Source organism: Stylophora pistillata, chromosome 13 (assembly GCF_964205215.1).
Source record: "Stylophora pistillata chromosome 13, jaStyPist1.2, whole genome shotgun sequence".
NCBI classification, from domain to species: domain Eukaryota; kingdom Metazoa; phylum Cnidaria; class Anthozoa; order Scleractinia; family Pocilloporidae; genus Stylophora; species Stylophora pistillata.
This window is the reverse complement of record NC_142531.1, coordinates 468,261-487,061: the sequence shown is the minus strand read 5'-3', so window position 1 is coordinate 487,061 and position 18,801 is coordinate 468,261. Positions and strand designations below refer to the sequence as shown.

Below are 18,801 nucleotides of genomic sequence, written 5' to 3'. Positions count from 1 at the left end.
ACTCAAGTCAAGTGTTCGCGGCCTGACTTGAGATTTCCTGACTGGACCAGTTTTTGATCGACAAATTTTAAACATCATTGATAATTAGAGCCAGAACAAAAATCCATGCAGACAGGTCACCGACGGTTATGCGGAAAACAAAGGGGCCAGAGACTGAAGCTTTGAGCCAAGGCAGGTATACAACTTGGATAAATGTTATATTTTTACGTATGATCCACCCTCCGACTGCTTGACGTAATTAAAATTAAACCATTCCTGATAATTTCAAGCAACGCATTCCACAGACAGATTCACGAGAATAGGCAAAGGAAAAAGATAGAGGGGATTACTTTGATGTAGTATCAAATTCATTCAACTCGTTGACAATGAAATGCAAAGCAACCAGAGGAGAGGATTAGAGATAAGATTGTGGGAGCTAAATTGAGCCTTGACTGAGACCTGTGTAGGAGGTTCTTGAGTTTCCTCTTAAGTTCCCTCTTGGATTGAATGTTTGTCATAAGAGGGGTGGAGGGTTTGCAACTATTTTCGTCTATTCGTTTAAAACTACGTCTCTCTCGGAGATTTAAAAAAAGGAGAAAGAAGCTATACCTAACATTTAGAAATACTTTAACGAGAATTGTGGTGCGCCATTTGCCCTGGCCAATGCATGTTTAGATTCCGATGATGTCAAATGGCAACATATGAAACATCCTCGATAACTCGGTTTGAAGGCAAGTGTCGACGAGAGTCTGTTCTCTGTGAGAGCTGACCTTCAATAACTCTATTTACAGTGCAAGCTAGTTACGATAATTGGAAGGGCCTCCTTAAAAATTACTCGTAACACGTTTTGAGATGTGAAATGAAGCACAACAGAGATCAATTCGATGACAGTCAAGCTTTTTCCTTATTACTGCTTCCTTTCGGTTTAGATTTATCTACGTGGCTTCCTTTGAATGTGTACCTCGCATCACGTGATAGCTCCAATTTTAACTTTCTGTGACGTGCGCTCCTTAAACCGCTTTTCTGATTGAGAGCTTTTCCCTGTAGCAACTTTGAGGATGATACGTGCCATAATTTTAAATGTACATGCACCAAAAGGGTCTGCTCTTAAAGAGTCTTCAGTTTCACTCTATTTCTAGAATTAGTGTTTGGACGCGCAACACTACTCTAGTAGTTTTTATTCATTATTATTTTTATTCTTTCATATGAACCCGTGTTGCAAATGAAATTTTTGTCAGACTCATAGTGCAAAACAAACAAACAAGTGAAGAGTGCACTCCTTCTCTAACTGAAGAATTAATTAGACCAAAATGAGAGAAAGGAAAAAATGAGGTTTGCGGGGCATTTGCATTTAAGAAAATACGTGTGAAGGCGTGGGCATTTCATTGCAGCTAAGTACCGGTAGATATTTCTGTTGACGTCAATGAACCTGAGCTGGCGTTATGACTGGAAACAAAAATAACAACAAACAGATGGTAGGGGTTTCTGCAAAATCTCGCCCGCAAAATGCCTTCAAAAGCTCTAGTATGAACCTCCCCCATCGCACGCACATAAAAATCTTGTGCGGCCTTATCTGCACAGTAAATCTGTCGCGATTCAAAAATTTCCTTCATCTGCTATTTAGAAATTCTTTTGTCGTACTCATAAGAGGGATGATAAATTTTTCTACGATATCCATCCATTAAAATAATTAGGAATCTGATCTGAAGATCTGTACGATTGTACTAACCAATCGCGTCAGTTTCCATGGATGAGACAGTTTTTTTTAAAAACAAATATTTGGCCAAATTACCTGAAATACCGTCACCCACTGAATAACCGTTCTTGTTTCCGGATTGGTCACTAATTTAGCTTATACATATAGGTCAATGCAGAAGCTTACGAAAGTTCAAATATATTAAAATAGTGCGACATGCGTGCAAAGATTTTTTCAACATGTTTGCCGTTACCATGCATTGTGTCAATCAGTCCTTAATTTGCAAATAAGGGCTTATCCGCACTAGCACACAAAAACAGAATTGTTCCGACAAAGCTCGAAAAAATCAAAGGACAACTTTAGTCTTAACACATTTTTGTCTCCTCTGCATCCGCACTAAAAATGTCGAAGCTGTTAAATCTGTCAAATTCGCTTAACAGCCAAAATTGACACCGATACTATATTTCATTGTAATTTTATTCAATTTAGCTTTTCCTTTCTCTTTGCTTTGAGTGGGCACTTCTGAATCTTGTGCCACATCTACTGCCTCATTGTTGGAATGATAAAGTGGCGGCTGGAAAATCGCTCCACCGTTGTATCTTGCCCCGGCTGCATCCAGCGCCTGACCTGCTCATAATTTGCTTATGGATTCAAACTCTAATTACCAGGATTCATCTTAAGTTGTCTGAAGTTGTAAAATCTGTGAGTTTCGCAACGAAAGATAATTACTGTAATCTTTTGGCAAACTAAACTCAGTTCAATCACCACACCGATGGTAGCGTCTACGACAAATATTCGACAAGTTTATCACGGTTTTGTTTATTTAGTCGATTTTTCCAAGGTTCTACCCAAGGCGTAAAAGAGAAATGGATTTTCAGTAAGGTGAGAGTAAGTGGGAATATCAAATTACCAGGTTTTTACAAATGACCAAAACTGAAACTTTTTTTCTTTTTCGCTATTTGTGCCTCTGCGATAAATTGAAAGATCTTGTATCTCGGACAAACCCTTTGTTGAAAAAGATAACTAGTAAGTAAATGACTTGTTTTGGAGAAACTACCAATAAAAGGACTTTTTTTTCCCCGAGATTCGTATCGATCGAAAAATTTGTTCAATTTCAGTCCACTTTCTGACCTTCTCGAACTTATGCATATAGGTTGACTTCATTACAAGATCGTTCTGACCGGTAATTTTGTTACAATGATTTTTGAAATACAATCAATATTTAAGTATTATTAGGGTGCGTTTTATATTCGTACACTGAACTGTATTTTAACTCTCAGGGATTTAGAAAATAAATGGTTGTACTCTAAAGAGCACAGTTTAGCAACCACCAAATTACATTTTTATAGCAAACTGAGAATTACGTATATGAGAACGATCCTTCGCAGTAAAGCACTATTTGAGCAATAGTGAAAATCAGACCTGAAAAAAATTTCAGGCCTGTACGGTTTTTCAGGTCTGATTTTCACTATTGCTCAAATAGTGCTTTACTGCGAAGGATCGTTCTCATATACGTCTCATAACCGCAGTTCACACATATGTTTCATATGTTTGTTGTTGTTTGATTTATCATCCACGGGTTTATATCGAATTAATTTGATGGCCTGCTCCAAGTTGGCTTGTTAGCTCAATTGGTAGAGCGCTGCACTAGTATCGCAGAGGTCAGTGGTTCGAATCCCGTACAGGCCTGAAATTTTTTTCAGGTCTGATTTTCACTATTACTCAAATAGTGCTTTACTGCGAAGGATCGTTCTCATATACGTCTCATAACCGCAGTTCACACATATGTTTCATATGTTTGTTGTTGTTTGATTTATCATCCACGGGTTTATATCGAATTAATTTGATGGCCTGCTCCCAGTTGGCTTGTTAGCTCAATTGGTAGAGCGCTGCACTAGTATCGCAGAGGTCAGTGGTTCGAATCCCGTACAGGCCTGAAATTTTTTTCAGGTCTGATTTTCACTATTGCTCAAATAGTGCTTTACTGCGAAGGATCGTTCTCATATACGTCTCATAACCGCAGTTCACACATATGTTTCATATGTTTGTTGTTGTTTAAACTGAGAATTAGTTAAAAATTAGTTAGGATATCAAATTACCACATCTTGACGAGTTCATAAAGTTAATCGTTGGATTGAAGAGTCACTGATTGGTCAGTTGACTGAGCCGCGGAAACCGTTGAATGCGAAATTTAGATATAAATACATTGGCTTTAGACGCGTACGGCGCTGATCGACAACATTTTCCCTCCCATAGCAGGCAACTCAGAACATTCCCTTTGATTTACAATAGCTCACTGACAAAGAGAATGTGGACTAGATTAACTATACTTCTGATGCTTGGTTTGGTTTCTGCGAAACCCGCGCCAGAAATTAGCCTGCAAGAGATAGAGAAAGGTGAGCACAGTCGTCGACTGACTTGAAATAGCTTTATGCATCTGGTTTTATGCCTTTTCTTGTCGTGTTACATGTCCCAGTCCTTATTTAAAAATTTTGTACAACCAAATATTCCAATGTTATGTCTTTTCCCACTAATTTTCTGTGTTTGATCTTAGTTCTGTTTGCGAGAATTTGTGCGTGTTGTAATGAAGCCTGATCTTTCTCACGCAACCGCTTCACATACCATTGTTAAACTTTTCGATCCATCTCTGGGCTTTATAGTGGAATTACAACTCGAACTGGATTTGACGAAATTTTCTCTTGGTGCGTTAAAGCATTTAGCTTTGTAGTTGACAGTTCTGTTGGGCCAGAGGAGAAAACAGAACAAAATACGGCGAAACACTGCGGCGGTTAATTTTCGGTAGGGTTCCTGACAATTTCAGCTTCGCGGGGGAGACATAGTTGGGCCTTTTTTATTTCAAACTTTCATGTTGCAAACATAGGTCCTTAGTCATTGCGCAAACATTGGTAGTAGGTCATAGTAGAGCAGTATTTAAAACAGGATAGGAAGAAAAATGAAAGTTATTATCGTTTTCGATCGTTCGTTCGTTTGTCTCTCTCACGTATGACACCCTTTGACCTATTGGTAAGACTTGGTTTTCAGTTACAGTAGTGTGTTGTTTGGGTACGGTTAGGCGCGGCGCATATTTTTAATCTGCCGAATATTTCATAACTTTACTCCCCAACTAAGGTAAGATTTGGACGATTTTGCGGCAGGTTATGAAACTTTTGATAAAGTTCGTTCGCAGGCGGGACACTCAGACAAAAAGAAAACACCTTCCTTTTGGGTTCCTCCCGTGAAAAAATAAAATCACTGTAGATAACGTTAATACCTAAAGTAAATTGATAATGGAGGCAATGCGAGACATTTTTGGTGTTGCCTTATTATTATGGTCTTTCGTAATGTTATTTCGGTGGTTTTGGGTGCGTTATGAGTCGCACCACAAGAATTTTTTGATACGAAGGTGAAGGTGAAGTTTTCCATTGCGAAAAAAACCTGATTATAAAGAGATTTTGGTGTCTCAAGGTAAACAACAACGTAAAAAACATGATCAAAATTCAGAAACTTTATAGCGTTTCTAAGAAAACAAAAGTAAAGTTTGATACTTGCATGAGAGAGGAAACCGAATTCCTACCTTAAAATTCAAACCGTCTAAAGCTTGCTTCCGTGTTTTCCAATATTCGTTCTATGAAATATTGTAACAAGTTTTAAAATCATTTTGCTTCGACGTGACAAAACGATTTTTTCGTGATCGACAAAGTGAAATCCCTAATCTGATGAATATAAGATTCGAAAAAACGATTAAAATGTTTTTCTCGCGCATCACTAAATATGATACGTGTACTCATTCCTATAGCAAACTAATCGCAAATATTTGAGCTTTGAAACTGCCTCTTTTGGAAGTGCGCCGCATCTAGAAAAAAGTTTGAAATTATTTTGATTCTGTCTTCTAAAGACGATTGCCATCTTTCGATCCTCCTCAAAAGTCCTTATAAATATCTAAGCTTTTTGGAACAACACAACAGAAGTACCGTTTCAGATGAAAAAATAAATGTCATTTCTTAAGCCCTATAAAATTATTTCCAATTCATAAACTCTTTTTTCCTGCCGGTAGCATTTTCATTTTCAAGAGCGGGGCAAACACCCAATCGTTTTTATTTGTGAGCGTTCAAAGAAAAGAAAATAGCACCCACAGTGCGCGACGTGCGAAGCGTTCATGTACAGCACCCATTTTTGTAAGACTCTGACGTCTGAGAGCTGCACTTAGGCACCTATTACGTTGTCAAAAAAGATGGGCAGGAGTGGGTGAGGTGAGACATCGTCTTTCTACTCCCTCTCCTCACCTCCTTGCTCATTGCCCACTCTGCCCCACTCACTTAGTAATGTCATTTCTTTCCCCAACTTTCCGCAATTCCAAGAATTGAAAATGGTGGCTATACACTTTGTTAATTAAGAAGCAGTGAAATCGGACATTTGCATGCTTAAAATGTGCCTGTTGGCTTGACAGAACAGGGGACACCTGGCTTAAATTTTATTGTTAATTCTTTCCCTGTAGAGCTTGAGGAGTTAACAGCAAAGGAACATGATGCTTCTGGTAATGACCAACAAATGTTTTTGAATGCCTTTAATTAATCTCCCTACTGTAAATTATGTAAACAGGAGAAGGGAATAGATAAGGCAAATTAATGAGTTCGAGTGCAGCTTCCTTATACAACATCAAATTCTCTGAATTGACCCACATAGAATTTTAAAGCAGCTGGAAGAGAGAATTGCAAATTAGATCTTGAGAGTTTAAAGATGAGGCAGACCCATTAGTTTAGTGTTACCTTTCAAACCTAGTCCACTTTTTGTAAAGAAAAACTTCATTTTTATCATAAGGTAATCTGCTCACTTAAGGGGTAGCCTAATGAGGCATGCAAGGGGCAAAGCCCAAAGGGTCACTGACAAGCTAGAGTTGGAGTCCTTTGCATTTCCCTTGTTTGCTAAAGAAAAGCATAACACATATGTCAGTTTTTCAGAGCTACAATGAAGTAAAGGATCAGTGGCAAACATTCTTTACTGATTGTTGATTTGTCTTATGTGATCAGAGACAACAGTAAAGAAGGCCAATCAAGCAGACACGCCCCAGGAGACAAAGTCTGGTAAATTCCAAACTTAAGCTGTAAAGATATTCTCTCTAAATCCTAAGGGTTATTTTTGCTCAGAGTTGACTGTACCTCAATGCCTCGAAACAGTTAAGAGTTTCCAAGACTGACTAACTTTTTCACAACAGCTCATAAGTTTTAATCAAATCATTTTGTTTTTGTTCAGATGAAGCTACAAAGGAGGAGACAAACCACCAGGAAAATCTTCAAAATAGTGAGTGTGATTCGAGCAAAGTTGTGAATTGGAGGGCTTCATGACTTTTTCTCTTAATGGTTCATTTTTTATGATTAGGTTAAATGATTGGGTACACTACACTAAACAACATTTCTACTTGCAGGTGCTATAGATGCAAAAGAGAAGAAAAAAGAAGAGGTGAAAAAAGATGCAGAGACAGAGAAAAAGAAATCTGACTGTAAGTGTCTCATATTTTATGTCATCTTTTGTCAGAAACCTTTTGTGGATATGGTTTCAAATTCAGTTTAGAGCTCAGTAACAGGTTAAAATGGAATAATTCCTGGGTCTTATTTATCATGTGGTAGGCAAACTGATGACAAGGCATTGTTTGAGGTGTACCAAAACTTTATGTTTTACTGTAAATATAAGCAAATTATTTATTGTGTTTAATATCCTCCATAGATCTTGAGATACTGCCCAAAAAGCCAGTGAAACCAGGTAATTCAAAACAAACTGCATCCCTTGTCCTTTTTTTTTTCTCAAAATTTTTCCTCGACCTGAGAATGTTCCTGTTCTAGGTGTTCAAAAGGTAAATAGTATCTATTTCTTGCAGCACTCGGCTATTTATTTGCTGAAAGCTTCGAATGATGTGTGGTTTTACCATTATAATTTTTCAACCGAGTACTGCACTTTTGGTACAGAAGTACAGAGCCTTTTCTTATAATTGTTTCTTGATGAATTAGGTCCTGAGGAAATCCCTCACCGTGATGTAACTGAGTCTGGTAAGATATATTTGACCTCAGTACTCATTTATTAGAAAGTAAGATCTCATGTTGAGTGTGCTATAAAACCAAAACCCAAGTACAATAGCCAGGGTTCGTACACGTCTTGAAACCCCTTGAATTTCAGGAGGCCGATTTCAAGGCCTTGAAAGTAATTGTATTTCGTTTTGGGTCTTTGAAAGTCCTTGATTTTTAATTGAACAACAACAAAAATATCTGCTTTTGTTTTGTACCATCGGTAAACCCAAAACATAGATGTTAACAGAAACATTTTTCTTGGTTTTGAGGTAAAATTGTCATTACAAAAAGTTCTTGAAATTTCTAAGTAGGGTCCTGGAAAGTCCATGAAAAGTCCTTGAATCTTTGGCCTGAAAAAGTGTACGAACCCTGAATAGCCAATCAGAACAAGTCACAAAGCAAAGGAATGTAGCACCAATGCAACCTGGATTACTTTCTTCCGTCAATGAAAGTTACTCTTGTTTTATGGATTGGAAGACGGACTTTATATTTTAGAGTACTTGTCAAGTACAAAAATCCTCACTCCTTCAAGCAATCAAGTGAAGTATTTAAATAGGTGGTTCTGAAATAGATCAATCCTTAGAACAAATCTGAAATCCTGTTTTATTCTGACTCTAGACTTTAGAGATACTGAAGCCTACAAGAGACTCTTAGGTGGGTATTTTCTGAGGTTCACAGCTCAGAAATTATACACTTTTGTATCACATAAAACTCTGACCTAAGTTGAGTAAATTATGAAATATAAACATGGAAGATCGAAAAATACGCAAGAAGTGAGGAAAAATTAAGGGGGAAGTTGTAATAAGGGATACAAAACATAATTGCACCGTAGTGCAAAAATACTGGGTAAATTTCATGAGGTAAACAAACTGTTAGCTATTACTTCCTCTGAACTTTTGCCATTATGAGAGGGGCGTCTGGAGCCACACATTATGCGGTGGTATTCTAGGTTTTTGATTTCTCTCATATTATTACTAACTTACAACTATTGCTTTCTTTGTTTTTCCAGAGGCAAGAAATTCAAGATTGTTGTCTCAACTAAGTAAGTGGCCAAGTAATACCATGAAGACCTTTTTCTAATGGTGAATTTAAAATTTAAACAATTTTTAAAAATCGAGTTTCCAGATGGGATTTGAACCCACGACCCTCCGTGATCTAGTCGGATGCTCTAACCACTGAGCTACAGGAGACTATGGTGAGCAAGGGTCAATTAGTGGGTATTGACTGGAACCGCATCATATTTAAAATTTATAACATAAATGTGTAGAGTTGATAATTTACTAATTATTTTTCTTGTAGGTGAGGAATATAAGAATGACTACCCTTCTTTACCTAAAAGACCTAGTGAGTATTTTTATGTCTCAATACCAAAGTTACTTTCTTAAAAGATGGCTTCTATAAATGTGGTACTTAACTTGTTTCTAATTAGTTTAGATTTCTGTTCATTCTTTCAGTGATTATTTTTATTACCGTCCAGTCCAGAAATGTGTATCAGTGGTAGAATTAAAACATACTTAGTTTTTATTCATAATTTTTAAATCAAGACCAAAAGTAATAGTAACAAGTCAGATCAGAGTGCCCTGACCTACTTCTGTGAAATAATCGAACACCTGAGACCATTTAGCCCTCACATATATCCTTGCACAGATAATTCCTTGTTCAAATAATTTCGCTGGGCTTTTTGTGGTAGCTGCAGGGTGCTTACCTGTGTTTTTCTTTTGACTTTGGGTAACATATGCAAACGATTGGCGTGAGTGGGGTGGGGTGGGTGGACATGTCCCACTGATTACGTAATTTTCCTTTCATCAGAGTTACCTGAAGCCCCTCACAGGAGAACATACGGTAAGCATACACTAAACATACGGTTTCTCTTGTTTTATACGCAGTTATGCCATTTTATTCCTTTTTTCTCGTTCCAAAATTTCTGCATTTGTGATTGTCATTAACGGCCTTTATTACACGACTTGGGCAGCCAGAGGGCCAATAACTAAAATCAACCAATCAAAATGCTCTATTGCCGGTCCAATATTCTCCAAGTATTGGACAGGGCACTGTCCCGAATGGTCCTGAATGATACCGCACTTGTGTCGCTTTGAACTTCAGTCGTATAATAAATCTCTTATTAACCAAGCTTGCTCGGGACCGTACTGGAAGAATATCGGCCCTCACTCTTTTTTGTACGGACCTCGCTGCGCTCGTTCCGTACTGTCAAGACCTCGGGCTGATATTCTCCCAGTACGGCCCTCGCGCTTGGTTAATAAGATATAATTATTGATAAAATTTGTTTGGTTTCCTCGCAGGCAATACTGATTATAATGAATATGACCATCCGTATCCTTATCTGCCAGTTCCAAAAAGACTATGTACGTACTTTCAATTTCTGTATTTTGCGTTTCATTTCTGAAAATTATGTTACAGTGTGCTTTCTAAACATGGCACCGATTGTCTGTTTCGTCACGCTTTTACTCAACCCCTTGTGTTGTTGTACCCAGTTATTCCTTAAACTGTTTTATTCTACTGCTTCCGCTTGACGTCTCGTGTGTTTCCTTCGTTACAGATTTTCCGGAAGCCCCCCACAGGAGAACGTACGGTAACCGATTTAACTCAGCTTTATAACATAATTACTCTTTCCTTTTTACATACAACGGTTTCATTGAATTTCCATGTGGTTTTAGTCGCTTTTGAAGAGTTGGCATTCACAAACACCGTTCCTAATATACCTCCTTTCTTTTTGGCTTTCGCGTGAATTTGGTATGGTAAACGTGTGGTTCACCCTAAAATGTGGGGTGTTTTAAATTTAATTTTGTTGTTTTTCCTTTTTTTTAGATACCTATCGTAAGAGTTATGATTACGTTCCAAGTAAGTAAGAAGTCTTTAGATGGTGAATCGTAAACCTCTGCAATCCTGCCCATAGAATTAAAGACAACGCTCACATGTGCATTATAATAAGTAGATTACTGATAGCCATTGCTCAGTTCCTTTAAATCCCTACCCTCTCAGACGAAGAGGTCGAATGAACGTTGTGACGTAGGAGAAGAAGATGGGCTACAGAACTGAAATTACGCGTCATTTTGCACGTGCCTTTGCTGAAGGTACATGACTGGATTTCTTAGACGTATTTAAACTGAAGTCCGCAATTATAGACCGTCATACCTAAGGTGTCAGTTTCTTTTATTCAGAGGACCTTTACGCGCCATGGGATCGCACTGGATTTGAGTCAAATTCTGACCAATCAGCAGGGATGAGAGGAATGCCTTATGGTGAGACCACATTTACTTTAAGAACACTATCTAATCTACCCGATAAAGGTTGTCCTTGACGTCAGGGCTGGAGCGGCTTATAACTTTTCCTTTTGTTCCCTCGGTAAGGTGCTTGCCTATCGCTGCTCATCCCTGTTCAATTCTTCGACCTTCCCTTACAGTTTTGTGGTACTTAGTTGTGCTCAGGTTTTTTTTTTTTTTTTTTCGTAAGAACAAAGCACAATGACCCGACCAGAGCTTGAGCATGCCTCTCAATTTAGTTTTCAGCGTGCAAATTTCCCGGTCACCGTATCGCCCATTAATGAAACTACTGAATGCTCTCTTTTACTTCTCTTTCCTTCCCAGACATGACCAGAGCAGAACGAATGGCCCTTCTTTCAGGCGGAAAATGGCTCCCAGGTAGGATTCTATTTGTAACTGGAAATGAAACAGCTAGGACGATTCGAAATAGATAGAAATCAGTGTAGCTGTTTTCTCATCAAGTGGATTTGCTTTAAATTAGTGTAGCTGTTTTCTCATCAAGTGGATTTGCTTTAAATCTGCCTTTTCATTTAGATTCTCAGGCTGTAAAAGTTCCAGCAGTACTGCCTCCCCCAAGTCGTTCAGGTAGGGAGATTTATGTGTCGCCTCAGCGTAGATGCTTAGTCGTCAATAGTTCGTTCAGGCTGATTCACGATCGAGTTGTTATTACATTTATATGTTAGCTTGATTGACTGAATTAAACGTAACTCAGATGAAGTCACGATAAGAAAGACATTAATGTCGCGTGAGTGTCAAGTGGATTTCAAGTCTGCAAATAACTAACGGGCAGTCGCCGGTCACGTTGTCCGGTCAAACATGCTTTTGTTCGGACACTACCCGTTTTTGGCCGGTCAAATTTTAACAGTCCGAACTCTTGCGATAGTGAACCCAGATTGCACAGTAATCCTTTTACAACTAAAAAACAACTGAATCCAAGTCGGTCTGGCAATAAAAATTACAAGTTAATAATTTTACTACTCTTTACTGCAGAAGCAGCCAAACATACTCTCTTTTTATATATCTTGACTTTTTTCGTTTTCAGTACAACTCAGAGCCCTTTTCTTTTTTTTTTAAGTTACCGTTGTGAATTTTTGTTAGAGTAAAAGAGTGGTCGGATTCTCCAGGTTTTGGGCCTTTTGCTCGCTTTTTGCACTTTGCAACAAATGCTACTTGGAGTATTCTCGATGCAGCGAGATTATTCTTCGTGAGGATGCTCAGTTTCCGATCATTCAATCAATCAAAATATCAATCACTTTATTTAAGAGTAAATTATGGTATCTAGCCAAAAGTAAAACCCTCTACTAACTGGGAACACTTAAATAAAGCAAATAAAATAACGGAATACACGATGATTTGCGGTCGCGACAGGACTTGATGACATCGTGGAAATTTGCGACTGCCGGGAATTTCTAGACCACTAATTTGTTTACTTTTATATTCGTTTTTTTTTTTTTTTTCTTTCGGAAACATTACTGTTGTCCATTGTGATTATCAAACAGTTTAAAATTAAAATTTCTTTGAACGAATCGGTAAAGGACCGGACAAGATGTCCGGCAATCCAAGGATTTGTCCGCTCAGTACCCAATTTTCACCGGACATTGTCCGTTGACCGGCCGTTATTTGCAGCCCTGGATTTTGTTTTTGAGCCGATTTATCACCAAAACATACTGCTTTCTCCCAATCCCATTCAGAAGCCTCTCCCTTATGAAATAGTGGCCGGGCAAGGAGGGAGTCATTTCTTTTACCTTAAGATAGTCCCTTGCTATTGTTGGTTGTCACCAGCCTCTCGCTGTCCTTCTTGCTCGTAACTGTCAGTCGAGACATTCGAGTCAGTCAGAGCGTTATAGAGAAAGGGCAGTTATATATATATATATATATAGATTTTTGTTTTTGCTTATCTGATTGCAGATGTCGATACTCGGTCATACAAAAGCTTCCATGGGAAGATGAACGATAAAGAGACAGAAGACCTGATACGTGGTAAAGAAGGTGCGAACACGTACTGAATCAAACATAACTTGAAGAGATACACGTAGACTACATTTGGATTCAGTCTACTTGAAGTCAAATACGAGAAAAGTCTGCATAGTTTGCGTTTATACGAGGAAAACTGGACTGAAAGTTAAGCTGTTTTCCATGTCTTTTATAACAGGACTGACAGAGACAGAGAAGCGCAAGCGTTTACTCACCGACCTATTGGCGGAAAAGCTCAAGTCAAGTAAGAAATCTATCCATCTTTGTTAATCACAGTACTTTTTTTTTGTTTTCATCTTAGCGAACTATCGTGTTATATACTTTCCTTTCTCTTTGTTTACTTAGAGGTGAGTGAAGCACATAAACGGGGCATCGAGATTCCATCCAAAATACAAGAATTCCTTTGGAATTGTAAGTTTCCCCAGAAACTCTTTTATTATTAAAATAAGATATTCTATCATTTATATACCTGAGCCTTTATTGGTTCGAATTCTAGCGGCGTTGATTGAAACAGGATAACAGAGAATTATATTGTAATTGCTCTTCCTTTTTCTACAGATGAAGCACGGCGAACAGCGGACACACGATCTGGTGAGTAACCTTCAGTTGTCAACGGATTTCTTTGCTGTTTTTACCTTCATATCACACTAAACTCCTGATCACCAAAGGATCTTTGAAGGGCTCCCCCATGAAATTTTATTTTCTTACGACTGGTGATCGCTCCACACAGTGAGTGACTTGTTTGTCGCTTTTTTGGGTTGTTTCTCATGGAGAACTCCTGACTGGGAATGGAAGTGCTAAATATTTCCGATCAACGTACAAACATCTTTGTAACTCACTAAACTGCATTGAACATTTTTTTTTTTTTCTTCCAGAGAAAGACCGTCTAAGCCACTGAGGAATTCGTGCGATGAGAAATCCCTACTGATAAGAAAGCGCGACTAGCACTTAATGATAGGTAGTTAGACATGAAGATTTAAGCACAGTAATTACAGCAGAGGTATAATTTTAACTTGAATATTTTCACTGTATATTTAGAGTGATTACGCTATGTAGCAATGTTTAATTGTTATCAGGACTGAGAAAATAATAACAGATGTAGCAATTGAGCAACGATTTTCCACATTACAAAATAGTACACGTAGTATATGCAGGGCAGGGGGAAATTCCGAAACAGGGTGATTATCTTGCGGGATAAGGGCTATCCTCCGATCTCCATCGTCTGTAGCCCGGCTGTAACTCGCATCCTGACCCCTAACTTAACTTCCGAAAAAAGGTATTTGAAATTTTGATAGCCTGTGAGGGGAGGGGTGGGTGTACACAGGCTAAAATTTTGATAGTACTCATTACTTCGAAGCTTCCTATTGAGACATTCTTAGGTATCGTTATGCCCTAACTTTATTTCATGGCCAAAGATCTCGGTAACGTCTAAAGCGTCAGCCGCTGGTATTTCTGCCTGACACCTAATACTATCGGGAATGAGGTAGGGTTCAATTGTTCTTTCCGGCCCAAATTTCGTTTCTAGTTTGGTTTACAGCCTCCTATTGAGTCGACAAGATTGTTCCTTTGGTTACAGGCCCTGATCTTATCTCTCCTACCTTGTCACATAAGTGCTGATCTTTAGTAGAACACGGTTACCATTTTTTTTTAATGCAAATAAAAAAAAGAGCTTTAGAATTAATCTCCTTTAATTTTGAAATATACAAACTACACGATCTTTGTCGCCATTGTAAACCACTCTCGTTGAAGGTGTCTTTGTGTTAATCTGAACTCTTTCTTTTCACGATTCTTACTGACTCTGTTGACGACTTCCTCCTTGGTTCTCCAAACATTTGTCGCTGTCATAGAGGACAGACCCTCTCAGAACCACTGTTGTCTGAACGGTCAGACTTCACAATCCATCTCTAGATATTTTTGTCAAAACCATTTTTTGTTTTTTTTGTTTTTTAACATTTCTGTATCTTCTGTCGTTTTTCTATTTATTATCGGGAAGTGCTCTTTTTGACTCCGCCGTTGCTCTCTCCGGTATCAAACGTCTTCTTAGGGTCCAAATTATCAGGAGCCTTTTCCTGAGGCTCCGAAATGGGGGGGATCTCTTTTATAGAGGCAAGCTCAGGTATTGGAGGAGGTTCCGGCTCAGGAATAGGTTCAGGTAATGGGGTTAACTCATCAATGGGTTCGTCCTCTCGAGTCCCAGCTTCTTCTTGGTCCATTATGGCCGGTGGGATTGGTGAGGGGGGTGGTAATCGTTCTAGTCTTTCTAGTGGATCTGGTGAGAATTCAGTTATCTTTGGTAGACGAGGGAAAGGAATGAAACGTTCTGCCATCGTAGACATGGTGGATTCTGGCCATCGCTGCAGATTGGGATATCGATGTAAGGTGGGGAATCTGTGAAAATGTATGAAACCTGACTCACTGTTATCCATCGCATAGGGGTAATCATAGTAAGGGAACATTTGGGCAGATCTTACTTGCAGAGCAGATGGTGGCCTTAAGTGATGATGATAAAAAGAACGTTTATTCCGTCGTTGCTTAGGAAGAGATGAGGAGGTGGCCCGGAAATTCTTTTCTCGATTCTGAGTAAACTGCTTCTTAGATTTTAGGTTTGTCTTCGTGTGGTGGTGCCTTCTATCCTTACTTCGTGTAACCCTCGATTTTCGAACATTTAAACCACCATCATTGACACGATCATACCAAGGTAGGTCTCCTTCAGAGACCTCCATGTTCGCAAATTGTGACGGTAGATCTGTGAAGTTATAATCTTTAGACAGAGCTGTGCTCTGCCTACTCAGGTCCTCGATCTGTTTTATTGTAGACTCTTCCTCGAGTTTCTCATCTCTTGTCCCGAAAGACGGCGAGGAATCATCTAGGAGACGCTCTAACATGTTATGTTCACTTTCATCTCTCCTGGTTAATTTTTCGTCCAAATAATCCGAATCAAAATCCTGGGAATAAAACTCATCCATGTCTTGTTTAATCCAATCTGGGTTTTCTTGGCGCCAACTATGCATAAAGGGGTTTTTGAAGTGCATTTTTCTATGAGCCCCCCTTTTACGCTCCTTTCTTCTCCCTAGGACCCTTTTAGACCTAACAGAACGCGCCTTATGATTGGCGATGTTACTTCGTTTATACGGTAGAGGGTCGCCCAGGATCGACACCAACCGCCGTGGGTCAATATGCAGTCTTTTACCCGTGTGGATGCCAATGCTCGGTCTGTATGTGGGCTCGGAGTACAACAGGGTTTTTCGTCGCAAGATCGTGGAAGTGTCTTCAGAGGTTTCTAATGTTCGTTTTCTTCCAGGCAAATTTTCGGCTGCCCTCTGTCTTTGAGGGCGCGGTATTAAATCGCGGTATTTTTTAATTCGTTGAAAAGTCTCCCAATATTTATTTGGTATTGATGATGTTTTCCAAATCGACTCTCCCTCTTCATGTAAGAACTTGTCTTGCACTCTTGGAAATACATTACCACGCTGAGTGACTTCCCCTTCTTCCAAGTTCGGATTCGTTTTAAAATTTAAAATGGACTCGATGGAGTCAGGTGCGGCGACGAACCCTCGCCTGTGTTCCAAAGGTATCTGTGCTGTCCTGGATTTCGCCACTCCAACTTCCTCTCGCGGCTTCTGAGGTGTGGCACGCTGGGTAGGCGTCTGCAAGTTTAACCAGATAAACCCGTCAGTCAATCCATTTAACGTTGATGACTTTTTCAAACTCATCGTATCCGGATGAGGAATACGATTTACTTCACGATGTGGAATAGGATTCTCTGACGACTGGAACATTCTTCTTAATTCCTCTAATGGAGGCCCATGTGCTGTACAATCCTTTGTTCCTTAATACAACAGGGGAAAGGAAAAAAATCAGCTCCCCTATTTCAAGCCACCTCATAGAAAGAATAAGTAATACGCACATACTGGACACACAGTCACACAAGTTGCCACAGCTACCACAGTACCCTCGATTCGCGATGCGCACGCCCTAAAAAACCATCATGGGCATTCGTCACTTTGTTAAACAATGTATTGTTCAAAATATTTGTAAGTCTGCGCTGCAAAGGCTTTACTGTAATTCGTCTTGTATATCAACGTTTATTACTGTTATTGATATTACCTAAAAGCTAGGTGGAGAATAGTTTAAAGTCCTTTCGAATTCATGTTATCCCTGACCATGCAGGCTGTGAACTACTTATCTTTCTGAGCTAGATCGGAGAAATTAGCACCGCAGCAACAGATGCTGATTGTCAAGAGAACAAATTAAGATTAACAAACAGAGATGTCTAGTAGGTCTGTAAAACGTTCACAAATGTGACCGTTCCGTAAACAGGAAGCCAAAATACGAAAGAAGCGAGAAACAACAAAGCAGACAAGCCTTGAAGTTTGCAGTACTCAAAACTTGAGAACTTTCCGTAAACAGGAAGCCAAAATACCAAAAACTAACAGAAACAAGGAGCATTCAATACTTAATAGGAAACGGCTGATTACTGAGGTATGTCTGTTTGCATAAGTTGTGTGAACCCAACACGCTAAAACTGCAGGTAGCGTCTTCATGTGCGTTGTCTTGGATAATTCGTGAATTAGATACCAGTCCACGGATCAAGTAGTATTTGACGTTCTTTGGAGAGTCTCTCAGATTTGAAAGATTTGTCATAATTTGATCAATTTACACATGTTTTTACCGCAAGAAAACGTTGCTCAAGATAAAGCCGCAATTCAGACTGTTGACAACTTAATTTGTTTTGACGGGCTGTTGAGGAAGAGGATATGAAATAAGATCAAGACAATAGCTGAACTTGCTTACTAGCAAATCACATCGCTGAAACAAACACCTTACCTGGGACCAAAACAAGAAGAAAAAGTAGAGCCATTTTTTTCAGTATTTGCGGCCATCCTTTACAACATGAAGTCATTGTCAAGCACAGCTGTACCTGCTGAGTGTTTCTGAGAGTTTTTCTTCTTGAACAGATGTCACCAGATCTTTAAAATTTTTTCGTATAATAGGCCCTATTGAAGGACAAACAACGTTTTACTCAGGTTTAACAACTGTGCCATTTGTCAGAGTACACTGAGAGTTGTATCGCTGTAGGATGAGTTGTATTCTTTAACCCGGCAATATTCAATTAGAGTGAATAGTCACATTCCAGTCATGCATAAATAATCACCCACTTACGCTGAGAGGTCTGCGAGCACATCACTCTCACTGACCCGAGTGATTCTTAGGTAAAATAACTTCTCCTTGGCTGAGTAACTGGGTAATAAATTACTCTCAAACTGGCAGGGCCCAGTTGGCCTGCGGCCGGGTAATTCCTCCTCCGAAAACAATTATGATTTTATTTTTGCTGAATTTAGTACCTTTTTATTGATATTTGATCTCTTTTTGGTGAGTTTTGATGTGTTCAGTTTCTTTTTCATTAGAGTTTTTTTCACCTTTTTAAAATTATCTTCATGTAACGTAGGTCGATGGAGAAACAGTTGACTATAATGAGAATTTATTATCTAAGAGGTTTGTTAGTACTTTTTTTTAGATAATTGGGTTTATCCATATAAGAATTAGTACCGTATTAGAGTTCTTTCAACATTTTTTTTCCTTTTGTCTCATTTTGCCGCTTGATTCACTAAATTATTTTATTGCATCTGTTGTGGCAACCCCCCATGCCGATGGGCACGTATGTTACCACAGAGGGTACAATCTGTAGGTGGATAGTTGCTCGCACAAGATAAGTTGAAATTGCACACCCCCCTGAATGGTTTCCAGACGGAACTTCGGAAATACCATAGTAATCCCCTTACACGAAGTACTAGCAACACTTTAGACAAAG

At 39.0% G+C, this 18,801-nt stretch overlaps 2 protein-coding genes across 5 annotated transcripts; one reads left to right on the top strand and one right to left on the bottom strand.

Moving 5' to 3' along the window:
• Nucleotides 1–42: 42 nt before the first annotated feature.
• Nucleotides 43–14,098, top strand: LOC111339663 (uncharacterized). 3 transcript variants are annotated; one of them, XM_022946365.2, is made up of 23 exons: nt 43–175; nt 3,968–4,071; nt 6,171–6,209; nt 6,703–6,756; nt 6,926–6,973; nt 7,098–7,172; nt 7,397–7,432; nt 7,678–7,716; nt 8,353–8,388; nt 8,744–8,776; nt 9,034–9,078; nt 9,544–9,576; nt 10,035–10,097; nt 10,292–10,324; nt 10,561–10,593; nt 10,914–10,994; nt 11,340–11,393; nt 11,550–11,600; nt 12,924–13,004; nt 13,168–13,233; nt 13,335–13,400; nt 13,548–13,580; nt 13,865–14,098. In XM_022946365.2, exons 1-23 carry the CDS (start codon nt 129–131, stop codon nt 13,885–13,887), a joined length of 1,173 nt encoding a protein of 390 aa, XP_022802100.2. In that variant the 5' UTR covers nt 43–128; the 3' UTR covers nt 13,888–14,098. The 3 variants fall into 3 exon arrangements, with proteins under 3 accessions (XP_022802100.2, XP_088598394.1, XP_088598393.1); XM_088742268.1 differs by having other exon boundaries at nt 148–171; XM_088742267.1 differs by lacking the exon at nt 43–175 and having other exon boundaries at nt 3,843–4,071.
• Nucleotides 14,099–14,659: 561 nt separating this feature from the next.
• LOC111339664 (uncharacterized) lies at nt 14,660–18,724 on the bottom strand. 2 transcript variants are annotated; one of them, XM_022946366.2, is made up of 3 exons: nt 17,817–18,724; nt 16,730–16,818; nt 14,660–16,636 (listed from the first exon to the last, which is right to left on the bottom strand). In XM_022946366.2, exons 1-3 carry the CDS (start codon nt 17,890–17,892, stop codon nt 14,972–14,974), a joined length of 1,830 nt encoding a protein of 609 aa, XP_022802101.2. In that variant the 5' UTR covers nt 17,893–18,724; the 3' UTR covers nt 14,660–14,971. The 2 variants fall into 2 exon arrangements, with proteins under 2 accessions (XP_022802101.2, XP_088598392.1); XM_088742266.1 differs by having other exon boundaries at nt 14,660–16,818.
• Between the last annotated feature and the right edge of the window lie 77 nt (nt 18,725–18,801).

Bases quoted from the DNA above. Each gene is read 5' to 3' on its own strand.
- LOC111339663 (XM_088742267.1), top strand. From the start codon at position 3,858: ATGCGAAATTTAGATATAAATACATTGGCTTTAGACGCGTACGGCGCT. The intron at 7,433-7,677 runs GTAATTCAAAAC...TTGATGAATTAG, and splicing joins CAAAAAGCCAGTGAAACCAG to GTCCTGAGGAAATCCCTCAC. The intron at 10,995-11,339 runs GTGAGACCACAT...TTTCCTTCCCAG, and splicing joins GATGAGAGGAATGCCTTATG to ACATGACCAGAGCAGAACGA.
- LOC111339664 (XM_088742266.1), bottom strand. From the start codon at position 17,892: ATGACTTCATGTTGTAAAGGATGGCCGCAAATACTGAAAAAAATGGCT. The intron at 16,819-17,816 runs GTAAGGTGTTTG...TGTTGTATTAAG, and splicing joins TCTTCTTGTTTTGGTCCCAG to GAACAAAGGATTGTACAGCA.